This window comes from Pelophylax lessonae (assembly GCF_965119305.1).
Source record: "Pelophylax lessonae genome assembly, chromosome: 7".
NCBI classification, from domain to species: domain Eukaryota; kingdom Metazoa; phylum Chordata; class Amphibia; order Anura; family Ranidae; genus Pelophylax; species Pelophylax lessonae.
In genome coordinates, this window is record NC_138774.1 from 192,925,011 (window position 1) to 192,943,551 (window position 18,541).

At 45.4% G+C, this 18,541-nt stretch overlaps 1 protein-coding gene across 1 annotated transcript in view; it reads left to right on the forward strand.

Annotated features, from left to right (window-relative positions):
• The window catches only part of PLXNA3 (plexin A3), a 272,276-nt gene extending 255,853 nt beyond the window's left edge, over positions 1-16,423 (forward strand). Inside the window, exons 26-32 of the mRNA XM_082263582.1 lie at positions 1,290-1,393; positions 1,506-1,602; positions 1,951-2,141; positions 2,246-2,415; positions 10,343-10,555; positions 14,935-15,085; positions 15,725-16,423. Coding sequence (XP_082119708.1) covers positions 1,290-1,393; positions 1,506-1,602; positions 1,951-2,141; positions 2,246-2,415; positions 10,343-10,555; positions 14,935-15,085; positions 15,725-15,820 — 1,022 coding nt within the window. The 3' untranslated portion in view covers positions 15,821-16,423. The remainder of the gene's footprint in view (positions 1-1,289; positions 1,394-1,505; positions 1,603-1,950; positions 2,142-2,245; positions 2,416-10,342; positions 10,556-14,934; positions 15,086-15,724) is intronic.
• The last annotated feature ends 2,118 nt before the right edge of the window (positions 16,424-18,541 follow it).

The window sequence follows — 18,541 nt, forward strand, 5'->3', positions numbered from 1 at the left end:
GGAGTGAATCTGTGTTTTTTTTTTTTTCTTTTTTTTTGCTGTAGATCCTGTTTTAGCTCTCTATGTTGACCCAAAAGGTTGTATTTCTTGTGGGCCATGACATTGGCAAGGCAAGTGTCTGCAGGGTTTATCCTGTAAGGAACCCTTTTTGGTCCTGCACAGAGATAAAGTGGTATTGCATCCCAGATGTTCTTTCTTTCCAGGGTAATTTCTCCTTTCCACCTGTACAAAATATTTTTCCTCCGTGCCTTTATCCAGCTCCAGTTCATCAACTCTGAATGTGGTTCAGGCTGTGAGAGTCTTATCTTTCAGCCACTGATTCCTGTTTGCCATTCAGATTAGCCCAGGAAGGGTGCTCGGCTTCCTATTCAAGGTGGCTCAGATAGACCATCATTCAGGTTTATAGCCTTAAAGATTGGGACTCCACCCCCTCCCTTCCAGGTAAGGCTTACTTGGAAATGAGTGCTTCTCTGACTATTTGGCACGTGGCCTCTTGTTTCTGAAATTTGCAAGACTGACGCTTGGTGTTCTATTCACATGTTCCATAAGATCTACCACATGAATGTTTCTGCCTCATCTGACAGCTTTGGGTCTAAGGTACTTTAGGCATCTCTCTGAGCTGAATGAAGGTAATCCCTAGTTCCTGTTAATGTTAGTGGCTGTTTGCTTTTTTTCCCCCTCAGTGGGACTGCTTTTTGACATCCCAAAGGTTTAAGACTTGCTATATCCCTCAGTGGATGAGAACAAAAATATGATTTTTGTACTCACCATAAAAGCCTGGAGTCTGTTGTGTTTTATGATCATGCGCTTGGAACTGATTTGCAACAAAACTGAAGCATTCTGGTAGTAGGAAGGCTTATACCCTGAACTGGCCTCCAGTTTTTTGTTTTTTCCAATGTCCTATCCTCCTATATAGGCAGCTGTATAACCCTAATGTGTACAAATTACTGTGTCCCTCAGTGGATTCCAAAAAAAGATTTTACGAGGACCAAAATCCTGTTTTTTTTTTTCCTTGTGTTTAACACTTTGAAATTAATCTTTTGGATTTTGGCTTTGAGGGCTGGAGTCGAGAAGTTATTGTGTTTAGCGAAGCAGTCATATTTGTGTTTTGAAGTACCCATGTTACTATAATTAACCCCCTAACATACAATTTTTCAGAACACTTTTCTTGCAGCAATGCATTCTAAAGGGTAACCGGTTTGCTTTGAGTAATCTGTGTTAGATCAATAAAATATACTTTCAGGTTAATAAAACATACTGGTGATGTCTTCAATTGTCTTTCTCATCAGAATGGCGTCAGGGCCGTATCACCCGCATTGTGCTCCAGGATGAGGATGTCACCACCAAAATTGAGTGTGACTGGAAGAGGTTGAACACACTGGCGCACTACCAGGTGAGTCATACAGCCTACACCGTTCATTCTTCCCACATCTGTGTCTCCTCTTCACATGGCGCTTCCCATTATACTTTTCAATATACAAGTTCTCCCTTATGCTTTTTAACAGGTCACAGATGGCTCTACTGTGGCTCTCATTCCCAAGCAGGTATCTGCCTACAACATCACCAACTCTTTCACTTTTACTCGCTCGCTCAGCCGTTATGGTAAGTATAATGCTCACTTTCTCACTGATGCCCTCCGGTCAAGGTTGTCCCTTTTCATTTGTTAATGAGCTACTTTTTTATTGCACTATTTTCCTATTTAGAATAACAGGAATAAGTGTAAGAATTTGAGAATTGCAGCAATGATAGTTAAATATCATCATTGCTGGTCCTGGCTGTTTTTTATGTAAAACCTGTAAAATAAATGCGTGTGCACATGGGCTAGTGACAGCTGTAAATCTGCTTTTTTAAGATTTTTTTTACTGCTGGAATATGTATGCCCTGTCACTGATTGGTCCTTTTGCCATGCATTGTTTAATTGAACCAATGGTATTCCATTTCTCATTTCAGAGAGTCTTCTACGGACATCCAGCAGCCCAGACAGCTTAAGATCGCGAGCTCCCATGATAACCCCTGACCAAGAAACTGGCACTAAACTCTGGCATCTGGTGAAGAATCACGACCACACGGACCATAAAGAGGGTGACCGTGGTAGTAAAATGGTGTCCGAGATTTACCTCACTCGGTTATTGGCCACTAAGGTAACACCATTGTTTACCACAAGGGCTAAAAGACTGGGGTGTTGTGTATGTAGTGACTTGTGGGCAAAGGGCTGACAAAAATTTTGCTCTTCTGCCCCTTGCAGGGTACTCTGCAGAAGTTCGTTGATGACCTGTTTGAGACTGTGTTCAGCACAGCCCACCGGGGCAGCGCTCTGCCTCTTGCCATCAAATACATGTTCGACTTTTTAGACGAGCAAGCTGATAAAAGGCAGATAACAGATCCAGATGTCCGACACACATGGAAAAGTAACTGGTGAGCAAATAGTTATAAGCCTGAGCAGAAACGCACCTTTCAAATGACTGCACTTAACATAAACGGAGATGAGAACTGCCTGACAAACCAGAGCAAACCTACACACAAACCTCAGACATGCTGATATATTTCATGTGAAGAGATCTAGTTATCTTATGAAATTCTGAATGGTCTCTTATAGTACAGGACACAGGCAAAGTATTGATAGACCCTGGGTTTTAGACTCCTATCTTCAGGTAATTGGACAATGGCAAGCTTTTGAGGACCCACCCATTGGGCACCTCCCTTATACCTCTACCCCACTCTGTGAGTTCTCAGTTTTGTGCTAGTGTCCTAAAATGATGGACCTCTTCTCCTTTACAGAAAAATCACTCTTAACGTAACTAGTTATTTTTTTATTTCCCTTTCTTATTTTTTCTTAAAATTTGTCAATCAACTCTTCACTGCCTTCTAATGCCACAAATAGAAGCAGTCCAGATCAGTGCAACTCTGGTAAACCTTTGGACAGTCTGTAATGTTGCTCTGGGCACTGGATCTTGCATGGTCGTGCACCTTGGTATTTAGTACAACAGGTGTAGTCAGCCGCAGGGTGCTGTACATGTTCAGGACTGTTGCCGATCCCTGTGGAACCCAGTCCCTAAAGGGGGTGGGCCCACTGAGAGGGGTGAAGCCTGGACTTTAGGTGCAGTCCAGCATTGTTTACAGGCAAGACAGTCATCCCTGTATCTCTGACTGATACTGTAAAGGATGGGGCTATATTTGAAATGTATTCACTTTTAGTACAAAGTCCACCCTAAAACTAAATTCCCTGCATCTATAGACATCCTCGATCTAACACTAACCTATCGAGCCCTGTAAAGAAGAAATCCGTATACACTTTTTTTGAAGCTGATCCGACCCGTTCTCCAGCGGCAGAAGCTCTGCAGAGGACATGACCGACAGCGGCTGTAAAATGAATGGGAAGTGATGTCACCCATAGACTTAATATGGAGCTTCCGATGTCGACCGTGTCCTCTGCACCCGCCTTCACAGCGAAGCCGCGACTGACAGCTCAGCGTGGGATCAGGTCGGATCAGCTTCAAAAAAGGTATGTATACTGATTTCTTCTTTACATGGCTAGATAGGTTAGTGTTAGGTTGTGGAGGTCTATAGATGCAGGGATTTTAGTGTTAGGGTGGACTTATCCTTTAAATTTGATGCTAAAATGCAAACACTCAGAGCTTAGTCTCAGGTGGATGACCAGGTGTTACATCGCACTGCAGCTCGCACATTTTATTGCAGGGGGGTCGCAGTGCAGAGACTGGTGCAGAGCGAAGTCTCCCCTAACCTGTTTCCTACCTTCAGGAGGGGGTCCCCTTGCAGAGGGTGCAGTGTTGCAGTGTTGCAGAGGGCACAGGGAAGATTCTGGCAGCATGCTGTAGCTGCGGCCATTTTACCTTAGTCTGGCTGGTCTCCAGCTGGCGGTGATGTTTTGTGTAGCCCTATGATGTCACGGGGCCAATTTCCCTTAGTTTAGGAGACGCTGGTGACAACCGAAGCCTCATGGGGATGCCGAAGCTCAGTTTCCTCTTCCTGTGCTCGGGACATATGAACAGGGATGGTGTCCATGGTGATGCTGGGTACAAATTCTCGGCGCTCTACTGATTGGTAGGGTGAGTCCTTGAGGGTCCCTGTTATCTCTCTCTCTGCTGATAGGTACCCTGAGCCTTGGGGGATCCCTTAGTGGTACCAAAAGATCATTTTTGTACTGCAAGGTCTTCCTTTCCTTATGGAACTCCGATCACATCTCCTCCCACTGACCCCCTCACGAGGGGCAGGTCCCTTGGAACCCCAGCTTCCCATGGTTGCACTGACGGTGGTCCTGCAGCTGATTCTGAGCCTGATGCCGCCGTGGACGCGGCACGTCCAGGGGGCTTAATTTTACACCCCCAGATCCATCCGATTGTGAAGATGATTCCTCCATGGTCACAGCAGTGAGTGGACGCACTTATTTACTGCAGTGCATAAAAAATTTAAAATGGAGGATCCGGCTGATGTAGCCACAGACGTGGCTGTGTCGTTTGGTACGCATAAGTCACCTCGCACGCCAAAGGTGTTTCCTTATGTGCCTTATTTTGACAGGTTTTCCACAAAGGAATGGGAACAACCAAAATTACCCTTTGTGGTCCTAAAACATTTTGCTGTACGTTACCCTTATGAGGAGTCACTTTTAAAAAAGTGGACTAGCCCACCAGTGGTGGACCTGCCTGTTTCCAGGTTGAACAAAGCTACCATGATCCCAGTAGAGGAATCCCCATCCTTTTAGGACCCAGCTGACAGGAAAGCGGAGGCTGTGGCACGCAGCATGTTTACTATGGCTGGTTCCATATTGCGGCCAGTCTTTGCCTCAGCCCTGGTGTCTCAGACCCTAACTGAATAGGCCAAGCTTTTGCGCCAGGGCCTGGGGGGAGGGGGGGGGAGCAGGTCCCCGCTGCTTATGTTGATTTAGCAGACCAGTTGGTCCATGGACTGCAGTTTATTTGTGATGCATCTTTGGATACAGCTCCTGTGCTGTCCAAAAGTTCTGTTTCAGCGGTGGTGATTAGGCGCATGCTGTGGCTTAAGAATTGGTCTGCACATCAAGCCTCTAAGAAAGCTCTCATTGATCTGCCCTTTCAAAGCGATCGCCTGTTTGGGGCTACCCTGGATGACATCGCTGAGGGTATCAGGGGGGAGGGGGGGGGGGGAGTACCTTCCTGCCATAGGCTAGGAAAGGGAAGGAGCCTCGTCGCAGATGGGGGCCATCTTTCTCAGCACAAAGAAAATTATTTTGTGCTTCTGGGATGGTGAATAAGGGAAATAGATCTTTCAAATCTTCCCCGGGAGGTTCCAAGCATCCTTGGTCTGGTAAGCCTAGAGCTAGCTTCTCCAGGCCCGCAGACAAGACTCCTTCAGCATGAAGGTCTTCCCTCATCCCTTATTGGGGTTGGGGGGGCATCTTAGCTGGTTCCTGGCCTTGTGGACCTCCTCCATGAGCGTCAAGGGGCTCCACAGGAGGACACCGCGGTTCGCTGTGAGATCACGGGTTCCTCTTGCAGAAGCCGCAGGCTTCCAAGGGCCACGGTAAGGCCAGTATCATTCTCGGCTCAGGCTTCTTCCACAATCCTGCGAGGAATCAAGGGTGAGGACCTTCCATTCTGGTGGCCATAAACGTCCCGTGGGGGGCTTCCTCTCAGAGAAGACCAGTTGTCCCAAGGGCTGATCTACCATCCTGCTTTACAGTCTCTGGTTTTAATGGCTTCATTATTGAAAGCCAGGTACTGAGGGATAGAGGTCTGTCTGGATCAGTGATTCCTACTATGTGAAGGCGAGGAAGTGTTCTTTCAGCAAGATATACCATCGTACGTGGAAAGCATACATTTCTTGGTGTGAGTTGATTTGCGCTCATCCTTGATCCTTTTCTGTAGCTCGGAGCTTAACCTTTCTTCAACAAGGGCGTTGATCAGAAGTTGGCCTTGAGTACCTTTAAGGGCCAAGTGTCTGCCCTGGAAATCTTTTTTCAGCGACCACTAGCCACACACTCTTTAGTTCGTACCTTTATTCAGGGGATTCAACATATGCCTCCACCTGTATGATGTCTTTTGCCACCATGGGATTTCAATTTAGTACTTTTGGTTCTCTAGAAACCTCCATTTGAGAAGCCACTGCCTCCGGTTTGGGCGTCTGCCTTCCCCTCCGCTGGGTGATCGGCTCCGCTGGAGTTTGCGTCCTGGCAGGCGGGCACCCTCAAAAATTTAGGCTGCGTTCTGCGGCTTACTAGGCTATACTGCAGAGTCGGGCGCGGCTATTGGGGGGCGGCCCCAGTGCGTGTAGCTGAAGCCCCCACTCTTCCTTTGGGCATCTGCCGGGCTGAGGATCTGTGCAATTGCGGCTAGGCCTCCATAAAAATTTAGGCCGCAGCTTGCAGCCTGCTGTGTCATATGGTCAGCTTGGCACCTCCCTTAGACCAGGTGAGTGCTGTGGGGGCCTCCTTAATGTAAGTCTTGCCACCATTATTGTGTGGGGCACCTACTTTGTATTAGTGAGGGTATCCTGCCAGCGCATCGTGGATTTTTAAGGGGTCTAAGTCCTATTATGTCCTCTATGGAGGGCTCGGAGGACTTTGTTTTTTGCGGGGTCAAATAGGTGGTCTATTTGTGGACTGGTGTCCCCTTTTCGGTCAGCGGCCCCCCTAGTTGTTACGTTTTGGGGTGAGGTCAGTATATAGCGACACTACTGGGTCTCCATCCACACACCCTGAGTGCTCAGATAGTGAGGATGATTCCTCTGCTCCTCTAGCCATGCTTAAATAGGCGCTGGTGGATGCACTGTTTGTGTAAGTGTGTGAAACTTTAAAAATGGAGGTGCGGCTGATGCCGCGTCCTAGGCACCAGTTCCTTTTGGCACCCACAGGCCCTCCAAAGCGGCAAGGGTGTTCCTCTTTCTGCTTACCTTGACAACTGTCACAAACAGTAAGGTTGTCCAAAGTGCAGTGGTTGCTAGGCGTTTTTTGCTTGCGGTATTCTTGCACAGTCCCACCTGTAGTGGACTCGCCGGTTTCAAGGTAAAAATTAGTTACCTTCATCCCGGTTGAGGAGTCCCCGACCTTTACAGGTCCAGCTAATAAGAGGGCGATGCTCTGGCCCGCCATATGTGCGTTGTTGCTGGTTCAGCAATTAGGCCGGTAATTACTATTGCCTTGGTGGCGCAAAGGTTGCCTTCTTTGGTGACTATCATCTCTGCATGCAGGGTTTCATAACTGATGGCGTTATCCTGTCGTTCACCTTGTGGTGCTTCACAAGGATAAAGTGGTGCTTAGCCGCTGTCCGTCATTCCTAACTGTCATTTGAATGAAGACCTTGTGTTGCCTTCCCTGTGTCGCAGGCCTAAACATCTGAAGGAAATTGCCTTGCGTGTCTTGAATGTGGTCTGGGCAATTAGGGTGTGCCTGGCAGCTACGGAGTCTTTTAGGAAGTCAGACTCTCTATTTGTGCTCACGGACAGACCTTTAAACAGACGGTGGTTCAGGCCTATTGCGTCAGGGGTCAGGTTCCTCTTTTCCCTGTTTAGGTGCACTCTACTAAGTGTCTCCTGGGCTTTCTGTCTTCAAGCGTCAATGACGCAGGATTTGCAGGGCAGCCATCTGTTCGTCTGTGCACACTTCTACAAAGTTTTTTGTAAAGTGGTTGTGTTGGCATCTGCAGGTTTTTCTTTTGGCTGCTGTTTAGAGGACCTCTTTGAGGGTATATTGTTTTTCAGGTGAGCTCCAGTTGTTTATGGTTGAGCTATGTTACCTGGTTGGCTATGGTTAGCCTTGGGATTTTTTTTCTGATGTTTTCCCACCCCTCATTTTTAACACTGCTTTGGGATGTCCCAGTGGTTAAGAAGAATCGGGAGCTGTGTCCGTCAATGAACGAAAGAGAAAATTGGATTTTTGAATTACCGTAAAATCCATTTCATTGACGGGCACAGCACCCACCCCTCTGTGGAGTTGGCTTTCTTCTGACACTGCTTGTAACAAAACTGAGTGCCTAATTGCTGAGAGTAGGTGTATACCCCCTGGGACTGCCCATAGGTGTAGTTAAGCTTTTTCCTACCTAGTGTCCTACTCCTGTAGGGGGCAATATAACCCAATGGTTAAGAAGAATCAGGAGCTGTGTCCTTCAATGAACATCAGAGAAATGGATTTTACGGTAAGTCAAAAATCCCATTTTTTCCACATCAGCTCTTTCTGCGCTTCACAATGCTAGACAATTACTTCCAGTTTTTTCACACTTTTTGGCTTATCCTCTGCTTTCAGAGTATTCACAAAGGTCCTACCACCTCTTCTTGCCCTTCTCAGAACCCAAGGTATTCAGATCACAGTTTATCTGGACAACCTTCGCCTAAAGGATTCATCTCCCTTCCAGTTGCCTGCAGATGTCCACAGGACAGATCAAAAGCTCCATGATCATTTTATTTTTAAATCTGTTATTTAGCCTTCTCCGTAGCTGGAATACTTGAACCTGGTCCTTTACACAACCTAGGCAAAGGCTTTCCTTGAAGAATAAAGGTTCAAAAAAACATCTCACAATAAGATTTCCGATGAAAGTTCTCAGCCTCATAGTAGCCTTCAAGGCAGTGCAATTTGCCAAATTTCATTCAAGAACCCTCCCAATGCAATGTTGTTGACCTGGAACAAGCCTGCTCCTTCCGTCGACCTACCCATGTTTCTGTCCAGCCAAGCAAGGAATTCCCTAACTTGCGACTTGGCTGTCAGCACATCAAAAAGACAGATTTCTACCCTACCAACACACCATTGGTTTTCTTTCCTTGATTAAGGCTCGTTTTCCACTACCGCAGCTACGAAGTCGTGCTACTTCTAGCGCGACTTCGTAGCTAAAGTTGTTTGCGGCTTTCAGTGAGACTTGTCCCTCATTATAGAGGGAAGTCGCAATGAAGCCGGCTCAAAAGTAGTGCACGAACTACTTTTAAAGTCGCCGCAACTCAAGTCGCGGCAGTGGAAACGGGCCGAATTGGAATCAATGGCTTTTGACTTGCTGTGCGACTTGACATGTGTCAAGTCGCACAGCAAGTCGCACTAGTGGAAACCGAGCCTTAGACCTCCTTACAGGGAGTCCCCTATGTAGCTTCCTCTATGCATTCCTCTGTGATTCTTTGGGATCTGAATTTGGTGCCCTCTGTGCTTCAGTTACCACTATTTGAACCCATTTGGGACATTACTTTTACGTCTTTTCTCACCACGAGGTGGAGTTTTTTTGTAGCCTTGAGTGTCTGAACTGGCAGCCTCTCCAGATTAATCAGACATCTGCTTTTAGCTTTCCTAAAACAAGTGTTTGTATTGGAAAATGTCATCACCTGTTTCTGTGACAAAATGTGTAAAATGTTGGAAATCACCATCACTTTCTGACAATGTTCATTAAAACAAACAGAGAAGGTGAATCTCCCCAGTGGGGACACCCAAAATGGTTATTAAAACAGAAGGATTTTTTTATATAACTGCATTCCAAGCAATAATATGAAAAAACCTTCTGTGTGCAGCAGCATCTCCAATACTTACCTGAGCCCCATTTCAATCCAGCGATGTTTCATTAAAAAATCCGCAGTCTGGGACTCTCCCTCCTGATTGGCTAAGTCACAGCAGCGGGTGCCATTGGCTCATGTTGCTGTCAATCAAAGTCAGTGAGCCAATAAGGAGAGAGAAGTGGCGGGACTGAGCTACAGCTCCGCATCTGAATGAATACACAGAGCAGCGGCTCGGCTTGGGTGCCTCCATAGCAAGCTGATTTGGTAAAATACATAAGACTTGTACTGTAAAGTGCAGAAAAATATGGACCACCTGGTCTTTTTCTACTTTCACTCTGTTTCTAAAGTGATGCATCTCATTTCAGAAAGTCCCATGTCTCATCAGTAATATTTTTCCAGTTTAGAATCTAACTCTGAACATGATCAAATCATTATTTTGGTTGTTTTCGTTAAAGCTAATGCAAAATATAGTGCTTGTTTTGTCTAGGAGGGTGTATTACTTACTTACCCTACTCCGCAGTCCTTCATTCTTCCTTCCTGCCAGTTTGAATTGTAATGACTGGTGCCCTGAAGCCACTCTTTTTCCTGGCCTTGCTGCCGCACCTCTTGCCGACATCATCACATACAGTGCAGGACCACCACAAGTACTGCATTGTACATGATAAAGTAGGAGTGCCATCCCACATTCTGGTGCTGAAGAGCGGAGGAAAGGACTGCTGGGTCTTCCAGGACTGCAGAGTGAAGTATGTAATTTTTTGTTCAAGACTGTCCCCTAGATCAAAAAAGCACTATCTTCCTTTGCTAGCGAGGGGACATTTTATTTGTTTGATATATTGCAAGTTCTGCAGATGATGATTTTGTTTTTCTCCTGATCTCCTTTCAGTTTGCCTCTCCGCTTCTGGGTGAATGTGATCAAAAACCCGCAGTTTGTCTTTGACATTCACAAGAACAGCATCACAGATGCCTGCCTCTCTGTAGTGGCTCAGACATTCATGGACTCTTGTTCCACCTCTGAGCACCGGCTCGGAAAGGACTCGCCAAGTAACAAACTGCTCTACGCCAAGGACATCCCTAACTACAAGACCTGGGTGGAGCGGTGAGTGCTGGGATTAGTCACTTTCAGTTGTTTTTCTATTCTCACATTGGAGGACATAGAAGGAAAATACCATGGAATTAGTTCACTTCATTGTAAACCTATCATGAAAAAAACAGAAGGCTGTCATTTGTGAACTGTCTGCCTGAAAATACTAGTTTTCTTGGGTATCCTGTTGCCCCAATTGGTTTATTGCTTTGAATCGGTGACCCAGAACAAGCAGGTAGATAAGGCCCACTCCCAGGATGTTCTCTGGCTGTCCTGATCTGAATGTAAGTTCAGAGTTTTTAACTTAGAAAGCATTAGTGTCAAAGGGTGAGCTAGATGGCAAGTGGTTTCAAGTCAGCAATGGCAGCCCTATATTTATTACAGGTACAGTATCTCACAAAAGTAAGTACAACCCCCATTTTTGTAAATATTTTATTATACCTTTTCATGTGACAACACTGAAGAAATTACACTTTGCTACAATGTAAAGTAGTGAGTGTATAGCTTGTATAACGGTGTACATTTGCTGTCCCCTCAAAATAACTCAACATACAGTCATTAATGTCTAAACTGCTGGCAACAAAAGTGAGTACACCCCTAAGTTAAAATGTCCAAATTGGGCCCAAAGTGTCAATATTTTGTGTGACCGCCCTTATTTTCCAGCACTGCCCTTTTGGGCATTGAGTTCACCAGAGCTTCACAGGTTGCCACTAGAGCCCTCTTCAACTCCTGCATGATGACATCACGGAGCTGGTGGATGTTGGAGACCTTGAGCTCCTCCACCTTCCATATGAGGATGGTCCACAGATGTTCAATTGGGTTTAGGTCTGGAGACATGCTTGGCCAGTCCATCACCTTTACCCTCAGCTTCTTTAGCAAGGAAGTAGTCATCTTGGTGGTGTGTTTGGGGTCTTTATAATGTAGGAATACTGCCCTGCGGCCGAGTCTCCGAAGGGAGGGCATCATGCTCTTCTTCAGTATGTCACAGTACATGTTGGCATTCATAAATCCCTCAATGAACTGTTGCTCCCCAGTGCCGGCAGCACTCATGCAGCCCCAGACCTTGACACTCCCACCACCATGCTTGACTGTACGCAATACACACTTGTCTTTGTACTCACCTGGTTGCTGTCACACAGGCTTGACACCATCTGAACCAAATATGTTTATCTTGGTCTCATCAGACCACAGTACATGGTTCCAATAATCCATGGCCTTAGTTTAATAGAAAACGCATTCAGCGCTACAATCAACAAAATGGGGTAAAAAGCTGCTGAACACCAGTACAGGTCAAATCTATCAAATCCCAGTTGAGCATAAAATACAAAGGGGGTGCAGCGCTACAATATAAAATAGTAGAATAGTAATAATATATACACTCAAAGGTAAGGGTGTGAAAAAGTCCTTAAAAAACCATCCAATCACAGATACTGTGTATACATAAATGTAAGGAAGAGTCTTTAGATGTCACAAAGCCAAGCTTGAGGATTAAGGGAGACCCGTGCTGTAAAGGATGAAACTATTGCACCTCTTCATATGTGACTCCATCACCAGAATATGTGCTAGCCTCTCACCTCAATTACCAGGCCTCTAGGGTCATTGCGCAGTGTATTGCCAAACACCGAATGGGCTCCCAATCTCCACAACAATGCCTCCAACCTCAGACCGTTCAAACAGTGTTGTGTTCCACCATGGAGAGGAAGGAACAAAAGACATCTAGTGCTCTCCGTTTGGTCAAAAGTTTAATGCATAATAAAAAGTAATGTACTTACAAACATAGCACTTTCCAAGTGCATAATGAACAGCAATTAGCAGAGATAACACAGCTGGCTATGCGCTCGATGTGCGATCCCTTCGGAGCGTCGCGGGTGACGTCACAGCTCCTCCCCCGTACGCGTTGCGTCAGTGGGTGTGACTTCTTCAGGCTGAAGAAGTCACACCCACTGACGCAACGCGTACGGGGGAGGAGCTGTGACCTCACCCGCGACGCTCCGAAGGGATCGCACATCGAGCGCATAGCCGGCTGTGTTATCTCTGCTAATTGCTGTTCGTTATGCACTTGGAAAGTGCTATGTTTGTAAGTACATTACTTTTTATTATGCATTAAACTTTTGACCAAACGGAGAGCACTAGATGTCTTTTGTTCCTTCCTCTCCATGGTGGAACACAACACTGTTTGAACGGTCTGAGGTTGGAGGCATTGCTGTGGAGATTGGGAGCCCATTCGGTGTTTGGCAATACACTGCGCAATGACCCTAGAGGTCTGGTAATTGAGGTGAGAGGCTAGCACATATTCTGGTGATGGAGTCACATATGAAGAGGTGCAATAGTTTCATCCTTTACAGCACGGGTCTCCCTTAATCCTCAAGCTTGGCTTTGTGACATCTAAAGACTCTTCCTTACATTTATGTATACACAGTATCTGTGATTGGATGGTTTTTTAAGGACTTTTTCACACCCTTACCTTTGAGTGTATATATTAATACTATTCTACAATTTTATATTGTAGCGCTGCACCCCCTTTGTATTTCATGGCCTTAGTTTGCTTGTCTTCAGGAAACTGTTTGCGGGCTTTCTTGTGCATCATCTTTAGAAGAGGCTTCCTTCTGGGACGACAGGCATGCAGACCAACTTGATGCAGTGTGTGGCGTATGGTCTGAGCACTGACAGGCTGACCCCCCACCCCTTCAACCTCTGCAGCAATGCTGGCAGCACTCATAAGTCTATTTCTCAAAGTCAACCTCTGGATATGACGCTGAGCACGTGCACTCAACTTCTTTGGTTCTGGGTGGAACCTGTCCTGTTAAACTGCTGTATGGTCTTGGCCACCATGCTGCAGCTTAGTTTCAGGGTCTTGGCAATTTTCTTATAGCCCTAAGCCATCTTTATGTAGAGCAACATTTTTTTTTATTAGATCCTCAGAGTTCTTTGCCATGAGGTTCCATGTTGAACTTCCAGTGACCAGTATGAGTGTGAGAGCGATAACACCAAATTTAACACACCTGCTCCCCATTCACACCTGAGACCTTGTATCACTAACGAGTCACAAGGGAAAATGGCTAAATGGGCCCAATTTGGACATTTTCACTTAGGGGTGTAGTTACTTTTGTTGCCAGCGGTTTAGACATTAATGGCTGTGTTGAGTTATTTTGAGTGGACAGCAAATTTACACTGTTATACAAGCTGTACACTCACTACTTTACATTGTAGCAAAGTGTCATTTCTTCAGTGTTGTCACATGAAAAGGTATATCAAAATATTTACAAAAATGTGAGGGGTGTACTCACTTTTGTAAGCTACTGTATTACATTTACATCAGTCCCTGCCCTCAAGGAGCTTACAATTTAAAGTCCCTAACTCACATTCATACATACACATACTAGGGTCAATTTAGACAATTGCCAATTAACCTACGAGCATGTCTTTGGAGTGTGGGAGGAAATGGGAGTACCCGAAGGAAGTCCTCGCAGGCACAGGGAGAACATGCAAACTTCAAGAATGCAGTGCTGTGGTTGTGATTCGAATTAACAAGATTTTTTTTTTATTTTTTTATTACTGGATTAACTTTTACATTGCAGATAATTTTGCTTTGTGTTAAAATGGTAGTATTGAGGCAGCCAGGCATGTTTTGTTAAAGCTGAATGGCCTGGACATATTATTAAAGCTAGTACTTTACCTAAATCAACTGGACACGCAGCCTTAACCAAATGGTGTCTGACTACCAAGAGCATTTTGAGAGTTTGCAGAGAGTTTGTTGTGTTTATACAGAGCCTGCCTGGCAGATTTGCAGTGAGATAAGCAAATCCGCAATGTACAACCACTGTGCAGCACTACAAAGCAGAAAGCATAGCCTGCTCAGCATCACATGTGGGCATTACCTAGGGCAGCCTGCTCAGTTATACCCACTCCTCCAAACTGACATCCATCCATCAAGGGATTTTGATATTTGCATAACTCACAAGAGCCAGATCATTGCTTGCACCAGGGCTGAAGGTGTTTGAAAGGAGTACTGAGGCAGGGTGTTGTTTAGTTTTAAGGAAGCTACATACACACCATATCAACCCCTTCCAACACCAGCCACGATCTGCCTTCATTGCATAGAGTACCACAGTGCCCAGCTTAAATTTTAGTTTTTAATTGCTCGGTTTGTTTCAAATGGATGTTGTATGTCTGCAGTTTCTGTTTATCATTACATTTACTGCATATTATATGCAGCCCTTTGGAGATATAAAGGGGGTTGCATTTGAGGCAAAGTAAAATGATCACCGCTGTGCCTGTGGAATACCTGGGGATAAAGGAGTAGCTCTGTGTGCTAATATTGGCTATGCTACAGGGTGTCCCACTGTATATAGATAACTTCACTTCTCTAAAGTCTCCCCCTCTCTCCTATACAGATATTATAGAGACATCGGCAAGATGCCTGCAATCAGCGACCAGGACATGGACGCCTATCTTGTTGAGCAGTCTCGCCTACATGCAAATGAATTCAACTCCCTGAGTGCTCTCAGCGAGCTTTTCTTCTATGTCAACAAATATCGAGAGGAGGTAAGAGCTTGGCGTGGCACTGGCACATGGCTGGTGTTACCAGTGATCTTCTATATACCTTGTGTTCAGTGCTTAAAAATTTTAAAATCGTGTACAACTTCTCTTAAATCAAAAGGAATTATATATAATCAAGCCATTATAGTTTCTCTTTAAAGTGAATCTTAATATTTCTCCTCTCTGGAAAAATGCCTTTTGCTTGCACAATAGTACAAGTTGAAATTTACACACACACAGCTAAATGAGTCACAGGAGTGACAAATCCCCCTTCCCTAACTTCAAAGGGCTCTGTCTTTAGAAAGCCCATACAGAGGTAATTTATCATAGTGGTGGTTCAGTAGGTATGTGTTGGGGACAGAAGGTAGCAAGCTGCACACTACCCAGAGGTATTTGCTCATTAGAATGGCTGGAGATCTGGCCAAAATGACAAGGCATCAGGCGGAGGGCTGTTCCAGGTACGTGCAGGCACCTCTAGATTGTTTTTATTGTTTTGAATGTCTGGGAAACACAACTGTATATTACCTAGTGACAGTGTAGAGTAGCTGTATGTTCTTCTCAGTATCAATTGCTGGAGAATAGAATAAGCAGCTCCATTACACCATATGTCGTACTCTTTCTCTAATAACGCCCTTTTTTCTGCAGATCCTCACTGCTTTGGATCGAGATTCCTATTGCCGAAAACACAAACTACGCCAGAAGATGGAACAAGTTATCAACATGGTCTCAAGTAATAGCTGAACCTTGTGAACCCCTTATCTGTCCCTTATCCCCTCAACCTCAACTCCCCAGGAACCCAAGATGAGCCAGAAACTGATAGGTAGCGGGCCCACTTGGAGGCCAACATGACTAGAAGGGTGACGGGCAATGTGCAAAGCTATGGCACTGCCACAGAGACTCCATAGAGCCACCGACGGGACCTGTGTGACCAGCGCCTGAATCCTTTATCCGGGTTAGCAGCCGATCTTCACCAGCCATGGCACCGTGTGCCCCATGGCATGCCCACTCATTCTTCTTCTATGACCGTGTGACAAGGTGCCCGTGTTCCAGTGCCTTGTGCTTGGGAGAGCAGAGCCTTGACTGCACACCTTTGGTGTATAATTGTGCTGACCACTAGGCGGGGTCGGTGTGCACACCATACACTCTCTCTCTGCAAAACTTTGAGGGGGACCGCGTCCTCACCCACCTTCTCCGCCCCTCTCGTCACTAGACTGCCTGGACTCTCTGGCCAATCAGGAGCTTGCACACAGTGAGGACGTCGATGTTTTTGGTATCGTGAAGCCATATGACTCAGAGGGAAACCTACCCCCCTCCCCACCCCCCTTTCCAATGTTTGTTACCCACTAATAATCTCAGTGCACTATTGTTCCCCCAAATCTCCTTGCTGCTCCTCTCCTGTGTTTTAAGTGCACCCCCAAGACTTTGTGGAGAGACGATGGAGTTATTTCATATCTGTGACGTGAAAATCGAGGGGTTCCCCAGATTTTAGGTATCGTAGGTAGGCTGGGACTCCCTTTATGTTAATGAGATTTTGTGCCATGCGGTATCAGTGGTATTTTTTTTGTTTTTTTGTGGGAAGATGGCAGATGTGAGTGGGCGTGCAGTTTACCCTCATCTCACCTTCTCTCCCCCCCCCACCCCCACTGCCTTTTGTCCATCGCTCCCTCTAAGTCACGTTCTGTGGAAAGATGGAGGTCAGAAAACAGGTCATAGCGGGGTCTTAAAACACCATTGGGTTCCTTACTTTGTAAATATTTAACTTGTCCTGATTTAACCTTTGTTTTTCCATAGAGCGACACTTACAGGGTTTTGCAGACTGTCACTGGCCTCGGTTGTGTTGTGTACAGCTGTGTATCAGGGCACATTTGGGTTAAGTCCATTCCAGGCCCTGGTTACTATATCATGCATTTTTTATATTTAATTTTATTTATTTAACTTATTCCTGTTTTATTCTCCACTGCAGAATGTGGACAGTGTTTTATATAGACGCCATTCTTGGCGGAGAGAGATGCGTGTGCGTGTGTGTGCGTCTTCTGTAGTTTGAATGTTACGTTTTATCCCTCTTCTAGGTTCACCACCCAGGTCACACCTAACACTTGGGGGTGTCATGAAGTAATCAGTCTAAACTTCGTACCCCCAAACTTTCCTGCAGTTGAAATTCTTGCTGACGTGAAGTCGGTGTGGATTTAGTTTTGCAAAAGAGTGGTGCATGGCAAAACCGTGTGCAATTAAATGAACCAAAATTTCTGTCAGCCGGCAGATTCTCTTGTGCCCTTTCTATAGTCAGATGAAAAACAAAAAGCACCATATTCTCCGACTAAGGTTTAAGATATGCACCTGTTTGTAGTGAAACATAATATATTTTAACACAGGTGCTCAAGTGTTGCGTTTTGGATTTTGAGACACAAAAACTGCAATTAAAAAAAAAAAAAATATTGCAGAACGTTAATAAGTTTTAGTCTTGGGTTTGTCTCGGACTTGCCTTGCACCAGTCTTTTCCTTTACAGTGCTGTGTCAGTGGCAGAGTGGTGCTGCTGTTGTGGGTCTGTTTGTAGAGTGTTGTATGTGACCTTCTCCAGATGACACCCAAAGCACAGGGCAGGGGGGATCCATCAGGATCATCTGAGCCAGCTACAGTAATATGTACCACCGCAAAAGGGGGAGGAGCTCCTTGCTGGTTTCCTAATGGGGACACAAACCAAAGCATATATTAGAAGCAATAACAAAGCACCAGGAAACTGCAAGTCTGCATCACATTTCTTGGTTCAACACAAAGTAGCAGAGCCCCTATTTCATATGGCCATCTCCTCCCCTGTTCCCACCATGCTGGTACAAGCTCTGACCTCCAAGAACTTGTGCCCGTTCCATTTATCCCTGTGCTAAAACACACAAATTATGTTCCTGACTGTTTGAACACCTGACTGCCCTCATGACTGTGCATGGTTTGTTTAGCCCTCCCTTGTTTCTGCTTGTTAAATGATTTCTCTTTTTGGCCAAATACTTGTTTGCACCCCTTGTCTAACTTGTCCTTAACTGGACTTCCTCAATAACAATCACCATGGTGGACTCTCATATTGGTGGCCTGCCACGTGACTGAGCTTTCATATCCACACCAGACACTTAAAGTAGATGTACACGGTCACCTTATTAAATATCCTATTTGGCCTAAACTAGAAAGAAAAGGCAAAACATTTGTTTGTATATATGAAAAACATAAATTCCTTTTTTCCTCCTTTTTTTTTTTTTTTTTTTTTTATTTTTTATAACTGATCACATACCCTCTCTGTCAGCTGCATAAGGACCTTAGAGAACTGGGGGAGGAGGAGCAGCAGCACATTGTTCTTCCCAGTGAATGGCCCAGTGAAGTGCAGAGGGGGAGTGTCCACACCAGTGTGATCATTGGAGGAGAGCAGGCTGAGTTCTCAGCACAGCTAGAAAACTGACAACACTGCGCTCATGCCT